General features: G+C 42.1%; 2 protein-coding genes across 5 annotated transcripts; one reads left to right on the forward strand and one right to left on the reverse strand.

The window, feature by feature from the left end:
• The first annotated feature begins 2,220 nt into the window (after positions 1-2,220).
• LOC147800643 (monocarboxylate transporter 2-like) lies at positions 2,221-15,016 on the forward strand. Of its 2 annotated transcripts, XM_087142295.1 has the most exons (4): positions 2,221-2,608; positions 12,162-12,305; positions 12,418-13,263; positions 13,918-15,016. In XM_087142295.1, exons 1-4 carry the CDS (start codon positions 2,404-2,406, stop codon positions 14,034-14,036), a joined length of 1,314 nt encoding a protein of 437 aa, XP_086998421.1. In that variant the 5' UTR covers positions 2,221-2,403; the 3' UTR covers positions 14,037-15,016. The 2 variants fall into 2 exon arrangements, with proteins under 2 accessions (XP_086998421.1, XP_086998417.1); XM_087142291.1 differs by having other exon boundaries at positions 12,418-15,016.
• Positions 15,017-17,586: 2,570 nt separating this feature from the next.
• LOC110988919 (uncharacterized) lies at positions 17,587-26,809 on the reverse strand. 3 transcript variants are annotated; one of them, XM_087142305.1, is made up of 9 exons: positions 26,640-26,809; positions 22,348-22,472; positions 21,898-22,009; positions 21,196-21,295; positions 20,843-20,980; positions 20,583-20,631; positions 20,315-20,361; positions 19,146-19,190; positions 17,587-18,565 (listed from the first exon to the last, which is right to left on the reverse strand). In XM_087142305.1, exons 1-9 carry the CDS (start codon positions 26,751-26,753, stop codon positions 18,546-18,548), a joined length of 750 nt encoding a protein of 249 aa, XP_086998431.1. In that variant the 5' UTR covers positions 26,754-26,809; the 3' UTR covers positions 17,587-18,545. The 3 variants fall into 3 exon arrangements, with proteins under 3 accessions (XP_086998431.1, XP_022108572.2, XP_022108571.2); XM_022252880.2 differs by having other exon boundaries at positions 20,583-20,634; positions 26,640-26,808; XM_022252879.2 differs by having other exon boundaries at positions 20,583-20,670; positions 26,640-26,803.
• Positions 26,810-27,291: the final 482 nt, after the last annotated feature.

Here is a 27,291-nt window from a genome sequence, read left to right on the forward strand (position 1 = left end):
TCACGTTCGATAATTTTTGGAAGAATAATTCCTAACTGAAACCACCCCATGAAACAGTCATGTTGGAATATTAACTTAGTCTTCCTCAAGTAATATTTAGGAAAAGTTACATTGAGATATGTAAAAAACGAATTTTCCTAACGACCTTTCACTTCCGGCGATATCGTACCTAGGTCTCCATGTTCATGCACGTTTGTTTTCACTGCCCGTGCTTACTTGAAAACGAGATTGTACAACGTTTCAAAGATTTACCTACTTGCAATTGATGGGTTCCAGATTCAGTTGAATTGACATCATGCAATTGTTGTCAGCAAAGGTTAGATAAAACATTAGAATTTTTCATAAATGAAGTAGAATATTGCTTTAGGCTTACTACTTATAAATTATGAGAGTGTTTAAAATATTTTGTCTGTTTTTATTTCGGTTTTTACCGACGGACTACCATAAAATTTCAAACCGTAAATATTCAGCTATGTACGAGACTGGCGCATTGCACTGTCCTTCATGTATTTTAGATTTTCGGAAGTGATGGGTCAATTTTTGGCAGGATATTTCTGTTTTATGTTAGGTGATTTTTCCGTTTCTATAACTTGATCTACTAGCAAATATTTTCAAAGCCCCTTTTCCGAGTTGGATTTTTAAAGACTGTAACTGGACGAAAAAAATATTACAAATTCTAAAATCTCTGCACATTATTTTTCCTCTCCAAGGGTTCCAGAAGCGCGCCATCAGAGGTCAACTTTTAGGCTCTATAGAGGGATCCCAATACGACGCTTTTAGCGTCGATCTGTGCACTTCTGCGTTTGAAAATGAAGCTGTACGGTATGTGTCAGATTCAATTCTTAAATAAAGACTTTTCAGGCTGCAAATTTTTGTGGAACGGAGTCTTTCAGGATGACTCGACACATAAAATCAAAAGAAAAAAATAATGACAATTTGCACTTTGCAATTCACACACACGACGTTTACAATTCACAAACACGACGTTCCAACTCACACACACATTTGCTTGTCCGCTTTAGAACGCTATACCTTTTACTACAGTTATGCAACATTACGTCGATTATTCATTCAACGCTTAGACAACATTTGCCTGCTAAATAATCGTAACCACAATGAAGCAAACTATGGGACAGGGAGAACCCCACCCTGCTCTTGTGCTGGTCAATGTTATACTGGTATCTCAGGAATTCTTTTCAGATATCTAGGGGGGATGTGTCAAGTGATAATATAGGCTCGAGTGTGTAGGCCTATACGGATTGGACTCGTTGGGGGATACCCCTCTGTCCCATTTCGTGCCTGGTATAATCATAGAGGAAGGTATGATCGTAAGACAAAAGAAATAACCGACGAAGCCAGGTCGTATACCAGTCCCAACTGCATCGGGAAAATTTCACTTGAATCAAATCTCCCTTTACTGAACTGGCTTGCCCACTGGGCAAGTCCAATCCCCACTTTAATACTGCGCTGTATATTCTACACGTGTAAACATAATCCTGTGGGCGCATGCGGCATACATGCAGCTGATAACCTATCGACCTGTGAAAAAAGGGTTATAACCACAATGAGCGCCATCCCATTATTTCCGACAATATGGAAAGGACAAAGATCTTTTAGGACCGAGGTGTCCATCTGGGTTTAGCCGATTTGCCTATCAAAAAGGCGTTTGTAATTAATTCAATGGTTCTCATATTTTCACCTGAGGGAAGATCGGTCGGTTGGTCGAGGGGAGGGTGTAATATTATTTCTTAAAATTAGGTTTGTCCCATATTTTTCTTTGTAGGAAATTCCACACAGGGTCACCGGCATAAAATACTTTCCCCTCAGTCGAAGCCAAAATGATAACCATTAGCCTTTTGAAGCAAGGTGGAGACAATATAAGTGGGCGCTATTTGAGGTGGGTAAATTTTGAGTGAACAAAAAAGATTCGACCCAAACCAAATAGGGCCCTTGTCTCTTCCAAACCCCATATGCAGCAAGGTATGAGACGGAGAGACCCCCCTGCTTTGTGTTGGTCATTGTCTCGCTGGAATCTGGGGAATTCCTTTCAGACATCTTGGGAGGATGTGTTAAGTAACAATAGTCTGGAATGTGTATAGGGATTGGACATGGTGGGGGGAGGTACCCCTTGGTCTCATTTCTTGCTGGGTATACCAAACCCCAAACAGGCTAACAAACGGCCCTAGGCCGAACGAGGTTACTCTTATTCGCTTTCTTTATGTATCGGGCGATAACCGTGACGCGGTGCACTTAGTTGTATGCATGCAGCAGCTCTCAACAAAGGGTGACCGCTTAATCTTTCCTGGCCATCACCGACGGCTGACAACGGGTGCCCTGAGTAAGACTTATATGTACTTGTATGTGCATACGCCGGGAGCAGTTTAGTTACAATTTTGGCCAATAATGATGCGCACCGGCAGAACTCGGGTTTGTGGTTCTTACCAGAACTGGTGTGCAGTTCTTTGCCTTTTCATGAGCTTCTTGTTTTGGATCGGGATGCTCAAAGGTCTGGGAGTGATGTTACCAACACTACAGGAACAATTCACAGCCCAGACTTGGCTGATCGGATGGATAATATCTGTCATCAATGGCATGATCTATGTATCAGGTAATATGCTCAATTGGAACCTTGGCTTTATACCTTTACCTTGTTAACTGATTTGAAAATCATTTTTCCCTATGGCAGATCAAGGAGCCAACGGGGGTCATGCCCTCCCCCCGGCAGATTTTTCTTTGAAATAATAAGAAAAGCGAATATTGGGGGTCTGTTTTATTTCTTTTCGTTCCTAATGCGTGTAAAAGGCCAAAATGTACCCCCACCCCTCAAAGTACCATACAATTTACACTACAAAATACTCTATTTTTGCCCCACCCCTGTTCTGGATGCCTTTCTGTTTCCCCGTCCATACTGTCGTTTTTTTATTGAATTTGTTAGGAAATGGTTTTTGTTATACCCCTTCTTGAAGTATTGGTATGATATTACTGACCCGCTTGTCCGGCTAAGATGCAGGCAGTAATGAGGCATTTTTAGAATGTTTTCTATTATTCGTCTGACTCGGCGGCGACCATCATTGAACACTTTGAAGTGCCAGAGTTGCAACTCCTTCTGTGCACTTTTTCTGTGATCTTAGCGAGGTATAGCCTAATAAGCGTGGCCAGTAACATCCTATAGCCTTCTTGTAGTTTTTGCTTGCAATTAAACACAAATTATTGCTGTGACCAGGAAGTAGAGAGAGAAAAATCCCTGATATTAGACCTACTTTTGCCATCGTAAATACACTTTTTAAATGTTGATATGCTGTCCATTACCCATGCAAAGCTTGTAGTTTTCTTCTCCTCCCTCGCTGCACTCTAGCTATGGACATACCAGGCATGCAATTGGCCAGATACTACAGCCCGGGCAGTGCAAACTCCTGTGTCCTTTCTCTATGAGCAAACACAACATCACCCATCCACTGGAATGCATCATTCGAGGATACAGATAGTCCTATTACAAAAACTGATACAATAAAAATTTTATGATTATATCTAACTGCCTAACTTGAAATAAACACATCAGCCATATTTCTACGACTATTTCTAGAAATATAGGTATTGAGTCAACGTTTACATAGATTCTTTTATTGACCTTGTACAATGCCTAGATATCACCTTGCATGACATATGGTATTTTTGCACGGGGAAACACTGCGAGACATCGAATCCTCAAATTACAGGAAAAAATTGTGCTTAATATTAACAATGCTAACTTTCAGGACTCCAACGATTATCTCTTTTATAACTGTACTATTTTTAAACATTACTAACGTTAATCACATTACCCAAAACTAACTTGCTCACAGCTCGCAAAATCTGAAGAAACACCAACTATTTTACAGGGCAACGTCATGAATTTCATCGATCCTATGCACGGACTAAAATCTCTAACACTATTGTGAAACGTGAGGGGGCTAAGCTGTGGAGCTCAATGATAATTTGTTGAAATAAATATAACCAGCCCCTCCACCTTTACACCTCCAAAAGCCTATAAGCCTATAAAAAATAAATTATGGAATAACTATTTAGCTGACAAGTAAGTTCTTTCACCGGTTAACAGCCGTACAGGTTACCGGATACATATCATTTTATACACGTACATGTACTTTACCTTTTCTAATTAATTTGTAATAGGTTTACCAATGGTTTGAATATTTGTCACTACCAGTGTACTCTGAACATCTAATCGACAAGCTATGTTTCTTGTGGGTCTTCCTTCTACAGCTGCATGTATATTATCTTTGTATCTCTTCACATTAAATGCAAAGTAAAGTGGAGTAAAGCAAAGTAAAATAAAGGGGACTGATGAAGGCCACCTCCATATAAACGCACTGTAAAACTCAAAGGGAAACATACTTTTACAACTTCCTGACCATCAGAACTCTTATGGGGCCACTCTCCACAGGCTGGCCAGCTACCTTATGCCTGCCTTGCAGCAATAGATGTTGGCCATTCAACCTGTTTCTATTAACTATCACAATTCCAGATTTAAATCACATATAGAGCACAATTTAAGCATCAAGATTTAGAGCACACGGGATTGATCTCCATATCTCCACAATGATTTGTATAATTGATTTACACTCGTAATAACGAGTTGTTACTTGCATATTTATGTTTCCTAGGTTTTTAATAATAATGAAAACCCCCTTGTGTCAGGTATCCAGTCCCTTAAACAATGGAACATGTATTTTCTTTTCATTGTTTGATAGACTTCAACATCCTTTGATACACCGACTGTTTCAGTTGAACTGCTTGCCCAGCGAGAGGGCACACCCCACTTTCTTCCAGTCATGTGAGGTTGCACTTGATGCCACACTCGCATGACAAATTCCACCGCGAAAAGTAGTTTTCAGGGTTCCTAACCAGGAAATTTTCTATACAGCAGGGGATCAGCGGCAATCGGTCGACACACTATACGAAAAGGGAAGGATAATCACCAGAACGGTTCAAGGTGTTGATAGGGAAGGCGTACAAATATCCAATGCACCCAGATTAGCCAGCATGTCCAGATCGTCCAGTAATTCTTCTCCGTGCCCATGTCGCACTGAATTCACACTGAATTCATGAAATAAATACGCTCAGGCACATCCACTATTTCCGAAATAAAAGGCAAAGAGCTATGGGTTGTAGCTCTATGATCGGATGGAGTCTACATCGGTAATTATCGTACCGTGACAACAGGACAAACAGGCTTTGATTTTTACACAGACTGTTTGTTTTTTTACCCAGACTCATCTACTGGTTGTCATTGTCACTCGATTGAAAATCTAGATATATGTATTTGGTAACCAAATTTGAATTACTGCAACTTCATCAAAAGCCCGAAAATCTTTCACGTCATAGGCAATACTGGAACCATTTCATTTTTTTTACAGATGACCCCAATTAATTGGCCCTAAATGAAATTCAAGATATACAAATATGGGGGAAGAGAAAATATGATACATTACTAAATTAACTAAGAAAATTTAACAAGAAGATAAAAAAACAGATAACTTGAAAATAAATATAGCCAGCACAAAAAAATATCTCCTTGAAGATAATGGTGCACGATTATTTGCTGCCATCTCTATATAAAGGCTGCCCAACAATGCTCTCTGGTATACAAGTCCAGACATAGATGGCTGCTGGTAGACAGGAACGGTGGCAATGCTGAAGGCTCCATTTGTAAGTTAGGAGCTTTTGCTACTAAGCAGCTTGACAACATGTTGACCATAATTGGAACTGGCTATCGGCTGACGAGCCCCATCCTGGTAACCGTGCGACAGTGGTATAGAGACTGCAAAGGTAGAGCTGGCTCGGTGATTTAATAGGTTAGCGCAGGTGTCAAGTGAGCGCAGTGAGCTGTTACTTGAAAAGCACCGTGCAAGTGGATCATATACCATTCTGCTCCTTGTGTGTGCCTTGCACACCTTCTGCCTGCCTGCCGGACCCAAGCATGAAGCTATTCTCCTGAGCATGCCAACACTCTTTCCAGCTCTTGCTGCCACATTTGACACATGAGCAGCAAAGGAGAAGCTGTGAGTGAAAGTCACACATAGCTGTGATGAATAACCTTGCATGAGAATTCGCATATTTTTTTTGTAATGGCGTTATTGTAGTTTAGTATATAGCAACGTGGTTTATGTTTTTACATAAGACCAAGACCAAGAGTGACAAACCATAGACCTGTGCGTGTCCAACTTGACCCAATTCCTGCCTGCACATCCCACTGAGAACTTACAGTCAACACTTCCTCCAGTGCAGCATGGCATGCTGTTGCAGAGCGGTATGAAGTTGGAAAAGGCCATATTCAAGCTTCGGTCCCTCAGCAAGATGTCGGGTAAGAACGTCAGTGGAGCTGCTACAGTTTTACCGGATCAATCATCATCCGGTAAGTCCACCAAAGTTTCCAATGTTATGGCAGAGTCATCACAAATAAAGAGTGCTACCGGTAACCGTTCAGTAAAGACAAGGTCTTCAGGCAAGAAAGGCGGCACATTTTCTCAGTCCTCAAGCAAATCTTCAAGGTCAACTGCACTCAGAAGAGAGCTTGAAATTGAGCGCACTCGTATGGAGGCAGACATGGCGAAACACCGAGCTGAGCTGGAGGCAGCACAAAGGAGGGCTAAATTAGAAGCAGCTTTGAGGATGGATGAAATTGAAGAAGCACAGCCAGGCCAAAATCTCCAATCGTTGAAGAGCTACTAAACGACTACCCAGAGTTCAGAAAGGAAGCATCAGTATGCATCTCCAACTGCGGAAGATGAAAGTCTGATGAAGCTGGTGAAGAGGTATTCATCGTGGACAAATTTGAAGATTGCAGTGGCGTGGCTGGTGAGGTTTGTGAATTGGCGGACAGCAAACAAAGGGATGTGTGGCGGAGAGAAGTCAGCCGTTGCCGATCGTATTTCTGTAGCAGAGATGAGGAACAGCGAAGAGTTAATCCTCAAATACATCCAGAACCGATGCTTTGCTGATGTCATCAGTAAGCTTGGTAAGGGCAGGCCTATGATGAAGCATAAAGAGATAAACAACCTCCGGCCTTTCATTGATGGAGTGGGGCTGTTACGAGTCGGTGGGCGTCTGGACAAGGCAAATATCAGCTATAGAAGGAAGCACCAGATCATCCTTCCCAAGAGCCATCACGTGACCACCATCATTAGCCGAGAGTATCATGTCACCTATAGCCATGCTCCTCTAAGTACGATGTTGTGTCTGCTGCGTGAGAAGTTCCGGCCATTGGTTGACCCAAGTTGGCGTATGGAGTGGAGAAACGATGCATTGAGTGTCAACGAGTAATCGCACAGCCCAAGGAACAGCTCCAGGGAAGCCTACCTGAAAGTCGTATGGAGTCCAACTCACTCTGGGGTGTTGTCGGAGCAGATGTCATGGGCCCTGTTATGATCCGTATTGGCCGACCAAATGTCAAGCGTTGGATATTGGGCATTGTATCATTTTCAGTCAAAGCAGTGCACTTCGAGCTCCTCCCATCACTGGATACTGCCAGTTTTCTGAATGCATTTCGTCGCTTCATTTCAAGAAGATCCCGACCTACCGAGATGGTCACTGACAACGCTGGCAACTTTGCCGCGGGCATTGTGGAGATGAAAGCCTTGGTGAGGATGTGGAACAGCAGCAAGGTTGCAGACTTCCTGTGGAAACGAGAGATTGTGTGGCAACCAAATGTGCTGAAGGCTTCTGCAAGAAATGGCCTTTTCGAACGACCGTTCCGGGCGCTGCGACGTGCCCTTCTGACTGTATTGAAGGGACAGACACTGTACCTGCTGAGGATCAGCTGGCTACAGTAGTCGCAGAGTGTGAGCTTATGTACAACAGTCGTCCATTGTGTGCCCTCAGTCCGAGCGCTGATGACCTACTTCCGTTGAGGCCTAATGATGTTGTCAACCCGGAGCCAGCGAGTGCCTGCCCTCCAGGTCTGTTTGAGAAGCGGGATGCTCTGGTGCGGAATCGTTTTTAGGCAGACTCAGTACATCGTGCAACAGTTCCGGGGCAGATTCCTGAGAGAGTACCTACCTACACTTCAGGAACGACAAAGGTCCATCACCCAGTCGCGGAACTTCGAGGTTGGAGACTTGTGCCTCCTTAAAGATGAGCTTGCCCTTGGTCATCGTGGATATTGGCCACTTTGTCGTGTAACAGACGTGCATCGCAGTGAAGACGGCTGTGTTCGAGTGGTTCGCGTGAAGACTGCCAAGGGACAGTATGGGAGGCCAGTGAACAAAATCTGCCTACTGGAAGCAGCGTGTGGACTTGGTTAACTTACTATTAAACCAGTGTAACCCTTAGGGAGGATGTTATATTTTACTGTCTCGTTCAGTTTAAGTGTGAAATTTAAAGGTTTAAATTCAAGATGGAGTGTAGGTTTCGGCAGTATCAATCCGACTGTTGGCGCCCTTGCGCGGGCCAGGTAGCGGAGTAGATACAACTTTCACTTTGATCGAAATTTCTAGACCACGTACCGTTCAGATTCATAACAATCCCTTGCCCTAAAGAGAGGATGTAGTCATCTCACCGATGTAATCGTAGCCTCAATGGGGAAGGGGAAAAGTGGCAAGAATTTGGCTTTATATTTCGGAGTCATTCAAGGCGATTATTGGGATTAAAGTTAGTGAATTTCTGCAGCAATTTGCACGTGTTATGCACAGGTTACGTTGTAATGCCGTGTGAATTTACTTGTGCATGTGCATGGGTTCTTGCTATATACGTGTAAAGAACATTGCTTTTCGGGATTTCTCGTGGATTGGACTGCAGTCTGAGAGTCCTGCTTCTTTTCCACACATTCTTATTTAGTTCTGTAGCCCTTTAGGCTGACTCTGATTATTATTTAGATAGCTGTGATAAATAACCTTGCATGAGAATTCGCATGTTTTTTTGTAATGGCGTTATTGTAGTTTAGTATACAGCAACGTGGTTTGTGTTTTTACTGCTCTAGTTGACCGCGTGCATGTTCGTGGATGGGAGTCACAAGGAATAAAGACCAAGAGTGACAAACCATATACCTGTGCGTGTCCAACTTGACCCAATTCCTGCCTGCAAATCCCACTGAGAACTTACAGACATGACCAGGTCTAAACCCAACTGACTTATCTTCATCAAGTTATGTTCGAATAGATGTGTTTGCAACTCGCTGTGAATGACTGATTCGAACACTTTGCTTAGAATAGAAAGCAGGCTGATGGGTCTATAGTTAGTAGCTGTTGAACATGATCCCCGTTTGAGTGCAAGAGCAACATTAGCATCCTTCCACGGTCTGGGGAGACTTCCTGAAAAACTTAGAAAGGGGAACAGCCTGACACTCAATGCATTCTTTCAGCATTCGGTTGCGGATACAGGTCTCACCAATAGTTTCGTTCGGTTTCTTACTGTCAATGGGTTTCAGGATGCTTCTGTTGTCTTTTGATCTTACTTGAACAGTATATAGCTTGATTTGGCAATGTACTTACAGAAGACTTCCGACATTTCTTCAACAATAGTGAAAGTCAACCTTTGTGCGTCACTGTAGGAATTGTTTTGGGAGGAAGGCGATTCACTGCCCACCGCTAGTCCTTTTGGCTTGTTTCTTTGTTGGCGAAATGTTTACCAGTCCTAATGAATTACTTCCAGCGAGTTCTTTTTTCCAAGTCGTGCAGTATAAGGTCTTGTCTAGACGCTCGTAGACTCTCAATTTGTTGAAAAGGATCTCTAACTGCATTTCCATAGCATTTTGTACTTCTTTCCCGGCCATTCTGCAGGCTTCAGCGTACTACATGTAGTTGCTTTAGTTCACTGGATCGAATGAGTTTGTTCCTGCACGGTAGGAACCTCTCCATAGTGTGAGAGATATAGTTTCGATGTTCACAGCCGCAAATTTGGTGTCAGTCTGAGAACTGGGAAAATTTCCTAGGTGTTGTGCCTCATTCCAGACCAGTTAGCTTTGACAGAACTCCATAGAGCTTATCGTGTGAAGAGGTCTCTTGATTTTGATATCACCTTATTTAACAGCGATATGATTCGCCTGTGTTTGGTTTTAACGGACACATGCGTATGATGAAAATCTACACCAGTCAACACCAAGTCCAGAATATTGCCACCACGTGTGGGTTCGTGTACAAGTTGTTAAAACAAACCCATTAACAATACTGAAGTTGTGACGAGCAGTGCCAGCAGGATCAGTAGGCGAACTACAGTTAAGCCGAGTACGGTGTGTCTTGCTTGAGTGCCCAGAAGGACTCTACATCAAGGTAAGAGTTGACATAGTTTGTTAAACGAGTGTCGGATCCCGAGGTTGAGCCACGTCTATAACATACTTCCAGTCATTACAGGATCGATCCCAGGGGAGGTGTGTACATTGTGTTGTGATCTACATGAAGTCAAGGTTGAATGGTTTGAGATCCTCATTGCGCTGTACCCGATGAAGGTCACATTTCACCTAAGCCGCCGTACCTCCCCAGCTGTCTGTACGATCTCTCTGGCATCACAAGCTGCTAGTAACCACCTCATGATACCTCTACATCCGGCACGTGCTATCCAAACCGTTGTGTCAGCAGAGTAAGTTGACATCCTCTGCTTTGTCTACAAACAGGCTTGACATACTGGGGTGACGTCCTCAGTCAGCAACACCAGCATGACACCAAGTTCCCTTCACAGCACCAGAAAACAAGGATCAATCATTTGAATCAATTTAATGAATTTATAACTTCGCAACAGAATAAAAACAACAAATTCATACGTTCACCAATTTTGACTTCAGCTAACTTATAAAATTCAAATCGTTCGTCATCCACTCTACGTGGATGGAATGTTAATAATAGAAACAAAGGAACCTAGACAGATTTAAAAAAAAAACAAGCGAAATCAGTTTTATGGCAAAGACAGGAGAGACTGCAGATCGAAACTAGGTCTGACCTATTTTGCCAAATAAGTGATCAGGTACACGTACACTCTGTGATGTCTTTGGCCTAATTTTTATGGGTGGGCTACATTCTGAGAAACATTATTCTGGGGGGCCAATACAACAAACGGGCGCTACACCTATTTGGGATAATCCGGCCTTGCACCTTGTTCAGCATGCCGTCTATTTTGCTAAAATCACGCAAGAAGCTGGAGGGCCGATACAACAAACGGGCGCTACACCTAATCGGGATAATCCGGCCCTGCACCTTGTTCAGCATGCCATCTATTTTGCTCAAATCACGCAAGAAGCTGGAGGGCCGATACAACAAACGGACGCTACACCTATTGGGGATAATACGGCCCTGCACCTTGTTCAGTATGCCATCTATTTTGCTCAAATCGCGCAAGAAGCTGGAGGGCCGATACAACAAACGGACGCTACACCTATTTGGGATAATCCGGCCATGCACCTTGTTCAGCATGCCGTCTATTTTGCTCAAATCACGCAAGAAGCTGGAGAGCCGATACAACAAACGGGCGCTACACCTATTCGGGAATTCCGGCCCTGCACCTTGTTCAGCATGCCATCTATTTTGCTCAAATCACGCAAACTTCTTGCACTCGGCCAAGGCCCCATCTTGTTTGAAGCTGAAAAATAAATGTATGGACACAGGATCGGATTTTGATCTGATGAAAATACACTGAACAGACTGCAGCTCTAGATGGGGAACTTGCACATCCAAAAGCAAAGCAGTCGGTATTCTCTCGTTTGTTGTCTTGACTTCGATCCGTACAATTTTCTTGTTGTAATGACACAGTATAGTAAATTGGGAAGGGTCGATAATATATGACTTTTAATTAACCCCAATCACCCAGGGTATATGACGAAATAAAACCTTTCAAAATTCACCTTCACTTCCAGCCATCGTATTATTCAAGTTATGGACGGCATCTGCATTCACTGGTAATGTCATCTTATAGCTCATCAACAAGGTCCATGGTTACAACTTCTTTAGTATGACATTTGCAAGAAATAGTGATGAGTTTTCGCCATAGCCTGTTTTATTCCTTTGTTTTGTCTCTGATGAGTCAGCATAAGTCATAAAATAAATTATGACAATTGTTTTGGTTTGCGTTCAGTTGAATAACATCTGAGTGCTCTTCATCTGCTTCAATATAAGCTTTGTGTCAACACCAGAAGCCTATGAAATTTTTAAATCCCATGCATCGTACTTTCTCCCCTATAGGTCCACTAGCCAGGCCTGTGGAGGTCATGTTTGGTACCCGCACTGTGGTCACAGCCAGCGGCTTCTTGGTTGGAATGTCTATGATCGTCGCGTCCTTTACCACCAAACCTGTGGTGTTCACTTTGACACTGTCACTTGTAGCTGGTAAGGACGTTATATCAGTAATATAAATTTACTTCTTGGGATAAAAATCTTTAAATGATTGTTGTTCAGATTTCCCATTCACACGCATATTTTTACACTGTCTTTTCTGCAGGACCAACTATCATTTTTGTCAATATACTGACAAGAGCTCTGATTGGACGCTGTTTTCCAACAAACTATGGCACTGCAAATGCAATTGGAACATCGGGGGCCTCTGTAGGATTGATCACCGCAGGACCATTTGTCCAATTGTTGCTGAACACGTACGGTTGGAGAGGTACCTTGCTTCTTATGGGTGGCTTAAGCCTGCATCTTGGCGTGTGTGGTGCCACATTGCGATCACCTTCGACCGAAACTCAAACGAAGGGAAACTACCAGCTACTTCGCGCCGACACTAATGAAGAGATACGAGCTAGTGCCAAGAATACCGACAACTCGATACAGTCACAATTTGGCGCCTTTAAAGATGCCATCGGTGCTCAACTGAAGCATTTTGGATTCTCCGTTTGTGGTCGGGTTTCATTTTGGATCACAGGAGTCGTATTCACATGTAGCCACTTCGCAGCTGATCTTTGGTATATCTATTACGTTTCCCTAGCGGAGGTCAAGGGCTTCTCTCCGGATGATGCTGTGACATTCACTGCAGCTGCGGGGTTCGGTAGCTTAGTTTGCAGGATCACATGTGGTCTTATCGTGGACCGAGGTTGGTTGAAACTGCGATGTGCAATGGTGCTGACGATCATAACGAGTTCCATAACTCTCTTGGTAACTCCCTGGATTAACACGTATTGGCCAATGATGGTCAATGCTTTTCTCTTTTTTGGCTCGTCTGGGACACTTTTCACACTCAACGATCTCTATACAAGGGAGCTGCTTGGAGTTGATCTCCTGGCTAGCGCTTTCAGCTGGATGGAATTATTGGCAGCTGTTTTCAGTTTTAGTCTTGGATTCGTTCCAGGTATGGATAACCATTGGTTTCATACAAAACTAATGGCTGAGTTAATGTTAACGGGGGGTTCAGTAGCTTTCATTCAAGTCGGACATACGTGTATTTTACTTTTTTATCAAACATTTGCAACTTACGCAAAGCCACCAGCAGCGTTCGCTCTCATTGAGAAGTCTACAGTGGCTCATTTTGATGGCTTCATTGACAGTTGTGATGTACAGGGCCTGATTATCCCACAGGAACTGTACAGCTAGCATGAGGCTTATGAAAAATTTGAGAGCCTATACAAAACGTGTGTCACAAACAAAACAAGCATTTCACGCATGTACACACACAGAAGAGAGATACTTTATGAGAAGTGCAAATGCAAAGATTCTCACCCTGTGTAGTTCGTGTCGCGGATCGCGGAATGAACTATAGAAGGTCTTTGAATAAAGACTAATACAAAGCTGGAACCGAAGCCTACCATCACTTTATGAAATCTGGGCATGTAGTTGCAAGGTGAGGTGGGGTAAGGCTTTGGGCCAACAGAACAGTGGTCCTGGAGTCAACCGAGCACTTAATGCAGACCTCTACATGTATACACTTCTACAAACTGGGTAATGAGCCAGGGACGATCGTAATTGGAGACTTGCAATCATTTTGTTGTTGATTTTGTTGTATTAGGTTGGATGTACGACCAGACTGGCAGTTATGACTGGGCCTTTTTTATCTTGGGATGCATATCAACTCTACCGTTGGTGGCGCTAATGTTGGAATGGTTTCTAGAGAAACTGAAATCATAGTGGCAGTTACTTGCATTGGTAAGTTCGATCAGCGACAAATAGTCAACCAGTTGTCGATTTAGACTGGTAACGTATGCATCAAATATATATCGGTCATCAGGGAAAATTGGATAGTGGTTAACAAACTGCCGCTGATCGAACTTGCTCAATTAGGTACAATAGTGCCTGAGCTAAAAACCAACAATGGTCAGAAAGGGGGCATCAGAAAGGATTATGCCCCTTGTACACATGTACATGTATACAGTGTTTCATTTTATTGTCCACACTAAAAAGTAGAAAAATTCAATTTCCACTGGCAATTCTAAAAAGGGCTACATATAAACTATTAACATGCAACATGCATATCACTAACCAATTAATGATACAGTACAATTAAAGGACCAAAGTACGGGAACATTGCACAGTAAATAACTTCACAGTAAAGAATCAACGTCTAGCAGCATGGATAATTAATTACCTATTCACAAACCTATTAAACAAGTGGATTGCATTTGAGACAAAAGAATTTTTGCACGACAACGTGTAGCAGATGGAACACAGAGATGTATACTGGATCTGTTGAATTTAAACAAGTCATTGAGTGGATGTGAAAGATCGAGTATTATCTTATGAACTTTCAGCAAGACACACTGTTCATACAGAGAAGTAATGGATGGTAAGTTAGAGTGGATAATGCGCTGAGCAGTCCTCCTTGGCCTTTCTAATATTTATATTTTCCTTTGTATATTGCCGTTTCAGTAATGAGGGACAAATTTTGATTTTCTAAATACTAAATTGCCAATAAATTTATAGCTGTAGCTAAAATGGAAAGTAGTGATGTAGATGTACGCCAATAAATCAGTGTCGCCCCATCACAAAGTAGCACTGGATCTCTTTAAAGAGACAGTAAGTAAAATTTGGACGAATTGTAGGCGTCGGTTGAGTTTGTTATGTTGGACTCATGCTGTGAACGAATATCAAGGAGCTATTAAACACAAGGAGTCAGCAAGTAGAGATCAAAAGGGTCAATGGTGGCCACTGCCAGTACTGCGCGTGCTGCAAGGACAAAACAAACTCCGCGCTGCTTGCGAGCTACAAGGAATGCTCGGAGTTGCATTTGCAGAGGATCGTGGGTACTGCGCATGCGTGTCCGTAACACTTCCGCATGTTCAACATGGCCGCCTTAAGACGGAAATCATCGTCGTCGGAGACTTAAATTTCGATAATTTTAGTGATTATTCTGATATTCCAATGACAATGAAAGTCTGGTTACGTCTTTACATCCTCAAAACGCCTCTCTTATCAATAAACAGAATTACTAACTAATACGAATTCTCCCAAAAATACGCACAAGAAAACTGAAAGAATGTAGCTGGTCCAGAGGAAAGTACAAAACACAAAAAACATGGGAAGATTCGTTGTCCTTTCTGTCATTGTCCACAATTGTCTCGACATGAAACCTCACCACGTTGTCAAATGCATTCCTGCGGCATGTTCCCACCTTCTTTAACCGTAGGCATCACTAGGATTGCGACTTATGATATAAATACTGCAGTTCAAAATTTGGGTATTTGTTCCCTACCGCCGGAAACTCATCTGTGGAGATCACTCGCTGACTCCTGAGGAGTAATGAAGAGAACTGCGCAACTTCTTCGTGCATCTTTTCCACCATTTATTCACCCCAGTATGCCGCAGCGAAACACGGCGAGTCTGTGGGTTACCAGCTCGCTGGCGGTGGCGATCACTGTGTACAAAGAATGTCTAGGGTCTTCAACACTGGGGCTGGTAACCGCACTTTGTCTATGGAGCCGACCGCAGCAGTTAATCGCGGATTACGGTCTATAATAGCCTTTCGTCGAGGCCTTCGTGGCTGTGTGTGTGTGTGTGTAACTGCAAAGCGACTGGACAGGAGACCAGGCGAGTGGCGCAGCCACAAGGGCTTTTCCAACTAGATTTTGAGGTTTTTGCGGTGAATTATTCATAGTCTTTCTGATAGGCCTATGCATTACTCATAAATTTCATGTAAATAGTTACAGCAGATAAGTCTTCGAAATAAACGGCATCAACTCCGAAGCTTACGCAGGGTTTCCATCTGGGTTTTCATAAGGGCAATAAGCGGTGAGATGACAACTATGATGCTTGTTGATAGGGCTGGTGCTGACGTTGAAGTAACACTAGCAAGTAGCAGTTCATCAAGGCCGAATGGTCAAAGCAAAACGGCAGTGCTTGAAATATGGAGCTCTTAGTCTCACCAATATCCCGTGGGCAGAAACGAAAACGTCACGCTCGCGTACAGATGCTTCAATAGTGCAACGGTTTAAACTCGGCAAGGTGAAGTTTTCCAGCAGCATATTCTAAAGAACTGTCCAAATACTGCTCAGACAACTGACCTGCACTTACGGCCTTCGACACACTTGACACGCTCGCCATCTTTCGTATACTTTCAATATGCATAATAGGTTAATGTATACTGACCCCCTCGCTTATGATTGGTTGGGATGTTTGCTACCCCAACGGGATAGAAAAAAATCCATTTGGAGCAAGATATGGGACCGAGAGAACCCCCCCCGCCTTTGTGTTGGTCATTGTTTGATCGGAATCGCAGGAATTCTTTACAGACTTCTAGGGGGGATATGGTAGGTAACAATAGTCTAGAGTGTGTATAGGGATTGGACAGGTAAGGGGGGTACCCCTCCGTAACATATCTTGCCTGGTATAAAAAATTCGGAAACATAAAGAAAAACATAAGAAATTCCTGACAAGTTGGGAAAAGGCCTCGCAGCTGCGTCACACGTGCATGTGGTCTCCGGTCCAGCCGCTTTGCAGTTACACATAAACACAGCCGCGAAGGCCTAGCTTGGATAGGTCTGTGGGGACTTCGTTCTAACTCCTTGTGTTTGATAGCTCCATGACGAATATCAACTCTGTGAAGTACTTCTTTCGACATGTTATAAACAATTTGTGGGTTTGCAAGAGAATGGAGGGGCCACGGGACAATGGGCTAGGTCGACGTTTGGTGATGGTGGTGGTCGTGTATGGTCCTGTGATGTGACTGAAATGGGGCATACAGGCTGACCTCACGCGCTGGCCAACCAGGCATCCACGCATCCTCACACATCATACTCGCAGTCATCCCTGAGTGCCCAAGGGAGCCACCAACCTAAAGCTGCACGGCCTAAAATTTTACATCTTGTAAATCTTCCCCAAGTTTCAAATAACACCAACAGTTCATCCTATGGCCAACATACAGTAAGCTCACATTCCAATGACTGTCCTCGCAAGCATGCACCGTCCACGCATGCAAGCAGCATACGGTTTCACCCGTAAGTAGGCTACTCAAAGTAAAAAAATATACACTATATAAAAGAAGTGAAGATGTCCCAGGTGCCCCTTACGGCTGTGAGGTTCGAACATCTTCATACTACTACATGGCTCTCTGTTTTGTTTTATTTTAGGAAGTAAGTCCGACAGTTGACTAGCTCGTGCGTCTAACTGTCAGTCTTGTATAGAAACAAAGGCCTATCACCCTGTTCATATTTATCTTGTTTAAATCACGATACGTGAAACAATATTGGAGGTGATTTGTATAACTTTAATCATCGCTGTATACTGCAAGCTGGAAGTGTCTAGAAAATACATTTTCAACGAAAGAATTTACTTGGAGACGAATTTACTTTCATCGTTAAGTAATATTTTGTGATAGTTCTTACTCGTGTTTGTTTTTCTTTGTTTGATTTAGACTCTTGCTTTTTCATAAACTCTTTATATACTCCCCATCTTAATTTGAAAAGCACACACCATTTGCAAAAGTGAATTTACAGAAACGAATCCTGATTTTTTGCTAAAGTTTATAAATAATGAACCTTACAATTGCATTCTGTTATATGTAGTATCCAAAAAAATGTGAAGTACACGAGTAAAGCACTGTAAATATTTTTGATAATATAAAAATATCTTTTAAGTAATTTTGCACAGGTACTAATGTTTTTATACCAATATACTATATTAAAATACCATATGAGAACCGCACACCTGAAGCAATGCACTGGCTGATAATCACTGCAACTTTAACTTATTTTGTCTGGTCGGCATGCAAACCGTGACATAATTTAAAGCCTGCTGTAAGTGTCCCTCGTGAATAAACTGCTCCATAAATCACATGACACTGTACATGCGTTTTTGGAGAGAAGTGCGAATACCGAATGTTACACGGAAGGACGACAGAGTCAATCGTCTTAACAGTTCTCTTTGTGCCCTTATAACTCAGTGGCGGATACAGTAATTATCCAAAGAGGGGGCACCCGACTGAAGGCAGAACCCCAACTTATGAGTGAGCCATATTTTTCTCATCTTTTAGACCGTTTTTTATTTAAATGATTAAATAAGCAGGAGAGAACTGAGATTTCACCTCCCCCCTACAAAAAACAAAGAAAAAGAAAAAGGAAAACGAAAAATGATGAGAGTGATCAAACCGGGTGCGCACAACTCTGGATAACTTGAAGGTCCTGTGATATCCCCGGATAACGTTGCTCAAACCCGCTCATCCTCATCTGTAAAAACAGATTGAATAAATTAACGTCACTGATAAAATAGGTCGATACAATTATTACAGCATTCCTCCCAAAATTTCCGACAAGTTTCAAGAAACTGTGATCACTTGCATGCAGTTAAATAACTAGTATCTCACTATACATGTAATGCAAAAGAATCATAAATCTTAATATGAGCACCATTTTGCGTCTCAAATATATATCCTATAAGCTTAACTCCTAACTAGCATCAGTCTGATCAGTCATGCATCTTCTGCAATTTCCACGTGGTTTCATTATTTTGTAACCATTGAATTAAGTAATTGCGAAGTTCAGATCTTTCTTTAGGTTTCTAATGACAGTTTGTCTGTCGAGGTATCAAAGTTGAAACTCTTCTGGATTGCTTTCGTGCAAAATAATTAACCGGTTTGCAGTCTTGCAGTTCAGTTTAATAAGTGACAGACTAGAGTATCAATACTGTTCGTCATCATGTTCCATTCTGTTAAGAACGTAAGCAGAAATAAAATGGAAATAAAACTTTGATATTAACTTAAGAATCATTGCTTCACAAATTCGATTCGCAGAAGTCTAGTATCCTCACCATTTATTTCCCTGCCAGCGAAGAATGGCCGTTGATTTTCAGGATCTGTGAAAATGAACGAAATATAAATATACGGAAATCGTTGCAGAGTGTGAACCTTTGTATTTTAATAAAGTCGCTACCTTTTACGTTAGTATTTTCGGCGATGCCCTGTAAGGCCATGCACGTTCATTTGTATATGATACGCACAAGATGCAGAGTGGCTGAAGTGTTCACAATAACGGTTTCATAAGGGATATCAGGGTAGACAGCCAACTAAATATTAAGAATTTGGATTATTTGCTGAGTCGTATCTGCCCCTTTTAAACCTCACTTCAACCCCTTGTCGAAAAGTTGGAGGGCTTAAGTGCCCCAATGCCAGCAGAATCTTTTTCAAAGCAGAATCGTTCTCTCTAAGTCAACCCTTTATGTTACTTTTTTATATACCTATCCCCTTAAAACTTCTTTTCACTCTATAATGCACCCCGCCCCTAGCTTCAGTGCTTCTGTACACTCCCCCTCCCACAAAAATGCATACTGCATGTAGTCTGATTTGCCCTCTTAACAGCCACGCCCACAAAATAACACCGTTATATTCCATGTGGTGATTTTGTTCTGCATGTGGTGATTTTAGTCTCTAGGAAGTTCCCGGTCATGCCTGAGCTTGTGCGACAGTTTGATTGTAGCTAATACATCTCTCGGGTCCCCTCTTTTACTACTTTTCAGTATGCTGCTGTGGAAGTACATTTGTAGCCACGCCCCCAAAATAACTCCGAGCAGCGATGTGGTTTTTTTTCTCTCTCTCTCTCTTTTTTTTTACTACCAGGTCATTTCCCAGTCATATGGGCGTCTTGGAGATACTGATATTTCAAAAATTCTTACTCTGCAATCTTTGGTCTCTGGCCAATGGGAGTCTACAGGCTTGTGATGTATGCCTGGGTTGAGGATTACATGAAATCTTAGCCAAATTGGCCCATTGATAAAATGATTAAGACCATATTTGGTGATATTTGTTGATCTGTATCCCTGCGCCATTAACACCAGGGTAATAGCCGTTTTAATTATAAGAAATTGGGTTATTCAGAGAACAGGAGCCTTTATTTGAGAATTGTTTACCTTCTTTGCCGGCAGTAGAATCGACGGGAATGAATTATGTTACGATTGCAGAGAATTACACGTAGATGACTTACCTTGTGGCACGGCGCCAAAATTGCCCCTGTTTATTTGCTCCATGCGTCTGTGAAAATCACGCGAAAATATAACCTTTTCAGTTAGAGTTTGCCTTAATTACAGTTATAATCTGGTGCTCTAACGGTTATAATTTGGTGCTCTAAAAAGTCGTTAGAACATCGGATTGTATATGAATTGTAATGATTCAAACCTTATTTCTAAAACCGAAACCGATTCAGAAAGACAATCTGATTTTAAGGTAACAAGCAGTGATTGAAGGTTTCTTACCCGATCCTGCGTGTCAAATCCACACGATCTCTCATCAAATAAAGCACCGCTGCTACAAGAAGGACGCACACAATCAACAGAGCAATAACTGAAATATGTCCAAAAACACAGTGTCTAAAGAGAACAAGGCTTCAAATTAAAGAGAAATTAAATGCCATGGATAGCTCCAAAATTCTAATCAACTCTCTTCAAATTCCTTCAAAAACAAAAATATACTGGTAATGCACATCGACCGTGGGATACCATAATATTACACGTACCGTAAGGTAGCCACTCTGTCAGACGGACTCCAGTTGTAGACAAATTGATTGAGTTGGTTGTACAGGTCGGACAGAGCTGGTTGGTGGAATTTGACGAGGTTGAGGAAGTCTCGTGACCCTTTGAAGTAATTCCAGCCCCTAAATACGAACATCAAAATGATCAAGTGTTGGTGGTATTGATGGTTTTGGTGGAAAGGAAGATATGACTATCAACCCCTACACTGGTGCACTTTTCCTATCGTCATATGAAATATACAAATACAGTTTATGATATAGACCTTATTATATGGTGTTTACTGACAATCATTGAATGTACATCAATGTGCTGTATTCCAACGCAATGCAAGTTTTACCCGATGTAGCTTTCAGCGTCGTGGTCTCAGTAGATGGGATGCGCGGTGTACTTGTTCTAGGTTTACATATTCTGTTACGAGTTCGGGTACACGACAGGACCTACAAATACGAAAACAAGCGTGGGAACATTAAACCCCTGTCCTCAGACATAAATAGTTAAGAGATCCAAGCTAGACCAAGAGAGGGCGAAATTTTCCTAGCAACGCAGGCTCTTTGGTGAAAACTGCACTTTGCTGGTTCATAAACGACTATGAAATACACTCCTTACAGTTACGTCTCTACCGGCAAAATAAAAACTCCCCACCAATGAGGCTCCTTTCAACCGACGAATAGGTGTTTCTGGTCAAGGCGAACTGCACAATATTTGTCGAGACTGTATCAGACGCGCTCAGTGTTGTCAAGACTGTGTCAGACGCGCTCCGTGTTGACAAGACTGTGTCAGACTAGACGCGCTCCGTGTTGTCGAGACTGTATCAGACGCGGTCAGTGTTGTCAAGACTGTATCAGACGCGCTCAGTGTTGTATTTCACGTAATCATTATAAAACATAAAAACATGTGAGACGGTATTAAATAAGAGGGAAATTATATTCTTGGGAAAGGAAATCTTCAGTCAGTAGTTTACGTAGACATGTAGGCCCTACACGAACACAGCGAAATAATCTTGAATGTGTATCATATCGATGTGTAAAATGCAGTTTACCTCTTTTTCGTTTTCACTGCAGTTCGGCCGGCATCTTCTACATTTGAGGCAATGGTTTTTGTGGTCCATGTAGTGGGTATGTAGTGGACAAGCGGTGCATCTGTCCCTTTCCCTATATAAACAAGTACATTAGTATTAATTTGCATATTAAAGTTACAGTAACATTAAAACGTGCAAAATCAATTGGTGCTGTGTGAGTGCATTAAACTAAAGTTAAAAAAAGGAAAAAAGCATGGACATAGATTTTTTAATGGCTGATTTAACTAAAACCATGACAGCCATCTTTGTACGCACTGTGATAAAAACTGAACATTAAGCAAATAAAACATGCACATGAAGTTGTAGTCGCGTAAAAGAATGACAGTCCCTGCAATTTATAATGTAAACGGTAGTAAACCATTCAACATCAACGCGATGCTCTATGGAGGGTATTTGCATGCAGTTGCTTACGGAGCGTCTGGATCAGAGGTAAAATTGAAGAATTGGCCTCTTCTGCAAACTTTATGTTCTTCACCACCAATGTAAAATGTTGCCCTTCCTTCGTCCTCTGGGCCAAGCATGCACTCCCACTGAGACTGCAAAATAAAAGTATGGGTGAATGTAAGGTTTTCAACCTACGCACAGTTTATGACCGTGAATGAATTGCCGAACACACTGAGGCGTACACAACAGCGCACTTTCTCAAAACGTCACTTAACTTTTCAACACTTTAGATCCGTATACACTGAAAGGCCTAGATGAAAGTTGAGCTGAACGCAAAACATGGCTTTAAGAGTATAAGTGGTAATTTTCGCCTTGATTGATTCCTCGATGAGTTTTCTGCAGTTTGCAGTTGTCCCCACTTGTATATCACTCTCTTGGAGGATTGCTATTGAGGTGCGAAACGACTCTGTCTTAGTGATTTTCTGTTGTCATTTTTGAAGACATCAACCGTAGTTTGACCTTTTGAACGGATTGTCTGACCTGTGATTAATGCTTGACGGTCACCAAAATACGTGCCTTAAACTCACCTTTAATCGTATCAAAAGATTCTTTGGTCTGTTTGTGGCCTAGGTTCGAAGAAACTAAGATTATGGGCAAAGAGGTATTTTGTTGTAATATTAAACATCTGAAGGCTTTTTGAATCTATTAGCATTAAACTTGCCTAATCCTTGTTATGCATGAACACGTACATGTAGCGCAGTTTCTTGAGGGATTTCTAAACGTTTAACTACAAACATCATGACCTTTAATATGCAGATCCTCCCTTACTGTAATGTTGGTATGTCTCATTATCAACTGGTCATTCGTGTGGTTTTTTTAATGGCACTTTGTCAGGTACATGTACATGTATTCAAACGGCGTTTGAAGGGAATATTGTGTGCTTTTTAGGAATTTGGAATGTTTGTCTGTCCTTTTAATTCAGTTGGTGTTGATTTATCGTAATTATAATTGTAATATGTTGGTTACTTTTTATTAATGAACCTTGTTTTGATCTTTTTAAATTGTTGTAATCACCGTAATTTGGCTTAAACATAAATAAATCAATAAGCAATGACACCATGCATGAACGAATGTGTCGTATCATGGTCGTAAATCCCGTTATGGTTATCGTTGGCCACCTCTTTTTTTCCACACTTTCTTGCCACTTATCAAAGATTTTAAGGCTATTTTGCTACCCATTATAAACCACTTGAATACACTGCAGTCCTTATTCTCTACGGCACTTGCAGATGTGCACCGGGCCACGTGATTCAGTGAGAGGGCAGTGCTACAACTGATGATGTAGATGTTAACTATTGGCCTAAACAAATAGTGTGGTAAAATTTGCAACCGGTAATGTATCACCTGTCAAAGGATAAGGTATCAGCTAATAACGTTTAATAATAATCAGTTTACAGTAAAGGGGAGACTGTTGCAGATTAGTTAATGGAAGTCAATTGGAAATGGCGAAACAATTTGTGATACATTATCGGTTGGTGATACGTTATGTACTGCTTACTAGTACTGCATTATCAGTTATGACGGGATTTTTGCGACTCGTGACTCGGGTCACTTTGAAAAGTGACGCGAACTGGGACTTGGACTAGGGGCTGCAGACTCAGACAAGGATTCGACCTGTGTATATCGGTATATCGGCGGAAATTACATCGTGCGTTGTTTCGGAGAGCAAAACAGCGCGTGATGCGGCTACTAGGAAATCGATGTACCACTTCGCCCCATCCCACTTCGCCCCATTTCCACTTTGCCCCACCGAATATTGTGGCGTTTTATTCCCACGAGCCAGCCAAGGTCTCGCCAGTCTGGGCGAACTGTTTCCAACTGTGGGGAAAGTCACCTGACCTAAACCTAAACTATTTGCCTTGGCCCTTGAGTTTGACGAGCAATCTAAGGTCCAGGGATTAGGGGTCGTTTGGACGGAAATAAACCATCGATCATTAATTGATTTGGTGACCTGGTCGACTGACACAACAATGAGCATGTGCGTAAACAAGACATTACCGGCAAGATCATCCAGACGTATTCAATATACGTTTCTTTAGCTTATGTAATCACTATATTTACACAATTGGAGTTACCTAGTTTATACAAGAGATACAAAGGAATAATAACACAAACTACAATTACAAAAGAACACTTTAATAATCCACACTCCGCACTCCGCAAAGTGCCGTCAATAATCCGCCATCCGCAATCCGCAAACCTCTAACCTGTATCCGCAATCCGCACTCCGCATCCTCTAACCTGTATCCGCACTCCGCAACCTCTAACCTGTATCCGCAATCCGCACTCCGCAACCTCTAACCTGTATCCGCAATCCGTACTCCTCACCCGGGTGACTGACCCAAGATATCGGCGGACTGCCGCCATGCCGGTCTAACGGGTAACTTAGGGCGTCTGCCGTCACTCTGGCTATCCAATCTTTCACCGCTGTTTTAGACGGTGACCTCCGGACAACCTTCGACAACTCTGCCCACAACTCTTTGTTCTACCCACGGTCCTTTCTGACCGATATTAAGAACAGTACACACTAACTCAACTACTGTGGATACGATTGCGGAACCAGTACTTGAATTGCTCGCAGACTCTCAGCGGTAGCGTACTCAAAAGGAACGGTCACACACGTACGCATTCATCTTCCTCGTTGAACCAGGGCCGTTTTCCAATACTCAACTTTGGCTCGGTCTTAGGCTTCAATTGTTTTTTTAACTAGTTGACTTTGAAGCTGTAAGCGCAGTAATCGGTCTAATAGTGCCACAGAACATCAAATAAGATCACGCAAGAAAGCCAAAAATTACAGTAATCCAATATAATGTAAACGCTTCAGGCCCACAATCAGGAATTGGTTTTGGGAACGAAGAATGAGACGGAGACGAAGTTGAGTATTTGAAAACGGCCCAGGCCTCCAGACTGCCTCGAGACTTCTGCGAAACTGCCTACACGGCGCGTGGCATGCCACAAACCAGACAAAACATACAAAAACTTGCACCAGTCCCGCGCTGCCTTGAACATGTACATGTATATTTACATGGGAATTACGCACAGATTAATGCTAATGTAGGTCCTACACGGGTACCAATTGGTACAATGGTCTCGCGCATTCTCTGCACCTATACAAAGATAGGAATGATGTCATCTTTCAACTTAAACCTAAACTTATTAAAGCCATTTTTCCACAATATTGTTCAGTCTGTTCTTTAGTAACAAAGGCACAGGCCTAAATGCAACAAATAAAAACATCGACGTTTGAGTATCCTAGTAACGATCGGAGAATCCAATTTGCAAAGGCAAAAACAAGATGTTACCGATTTCCCGACCGACCCTGTTTTTTGGCGAGACCCAAAAAATTTTTATTTGCAAGTTAGAAAAAACAAATTTAATAAATATAAGAAATGCAAATAAATAAATCCTGTCTTTTCTGTCTTCACAAACCACATCGGAACAACCTTTTCCTCATTATAATGTTTGTGTTTTAGAGTTTTCCCAGTTACATTTGCAACATTTGAAAAGCAACTTCTGTCATTCCACGATCTTTTCGTTTTTCGCTGTGGTTAAAACCCGTGCGCAAAGTGCTGGTTCCCGCCGTGCCGCGCCCATGCAAAAGAATGCGTGATGGGGTTGAGTCTATTCATATCGCGAGGACGATACGTGTACGTGACATCGATGTTGCAATATTCTTCATGTTAACTCATAGAACTTTATGTATCTTAACTACGTGTGTATTTTCTGTGGATTTTCTGTGTTCACGTGTTCAATTTTAGGTTGTTTTGCGCGAATTGTCCTGGGTACTAGATGGCCCTGGTGCGATTTGTCCCGGGTACGAGATGTCCAATATTCAGCACGAAGATCAGTCATGGCATCCATTCCCTGCCTGAGCAACCCTTTGTAATGAGCCCCTTATATGCTTATTTTTATGTTAAATATACAAAGGACGGGGTATACTGATCAAATGTAGGTCAAAAGACTTTTTGTCATAGCTTATATGTTTTCCAGTCATTAAAATCAGAAAAAGCTGTGGTGAAAAGTGAAACATTTGCAGAATCTGAAACATGTTTCAAGTACAATAATAAAGGTGACTTGGACTCATCTTTGTGACTCGTGATTTGTACTCGACCCGAATAACTCGGACTCGAGAGATGTGACTCGAACTCGGACTCGATGTTTGGTAACACGAATACAAGTCTGGTTGTGACACACCCTTTAGCAGTATCGGGCAAAGACAGACGAAAGAACTTCTAATGAAATAACTATCAGAGTCTTACCTCGTCATCACCTTTGTCGTCAAATTCTTGGTCATTTAAGGAAAGACATCCTACAATCAATAAACCAAAGCAGCAAACTATAGAGTATGGTCCAGATGGGGCATATGGGGGCATGACTACGCTGAACGTGCAGGCCAAAATGGCGACTGGGTGGTATAACAGGGGAACGTGTTGGTTCACTCTGCATTCATGTGCAATGAACTTGACCACAAATCTTGCACTTTAACCCATCCCATAGCCTACTAGACAAGCGCGATTGCGGTATGTTTAAAGTTCAGGGGACAATTGCATAGCGCTGCTTAAGTGAAACATTTAGTTTAAGCGTGAAAAAACCTTGCTTGACAAATCAGGTTACCAGCCCAAACTTCTTGTGATGTAAACTGTTTTGGAATGGTATACCTGTCTTTTGGTTAGCATGACAATCACATAGAGTTTGAGCTGGTAACCTTTGTTTATTAAGCAAAGTTTTTCCATGCTTTAAGCAATTTTTTGCTTAAGCAGCTTTATGAAATTAGACCCGTGTTTTGTGTTGTGATGTTTGTTCTGCATTGTTGGTTCCTTGTTGGTGAATGAGGGCCTGTGTGACTTTTGTTAACTATAAGCGCTCTATGTGCGTCTTCAGAATACGAGTTTCAAAACAGGTAGAAACATT

Source organism: Acanthaster planci, linkage group LG01 (genome assembly GCF_054643075.1).
Source record: "Acanthaster planci isolate LZ-2023a linkage group LG01, COTS_SCS, whole genome shotgun sequence".
Classification (NCBI taxonomy): domain Eukaryota; kingdom Metazoa; phylum Echinodermata; class Asteroidea; order Valvatida; family Acanthasteridae; genus Acanthaster; species Acanthaster planci.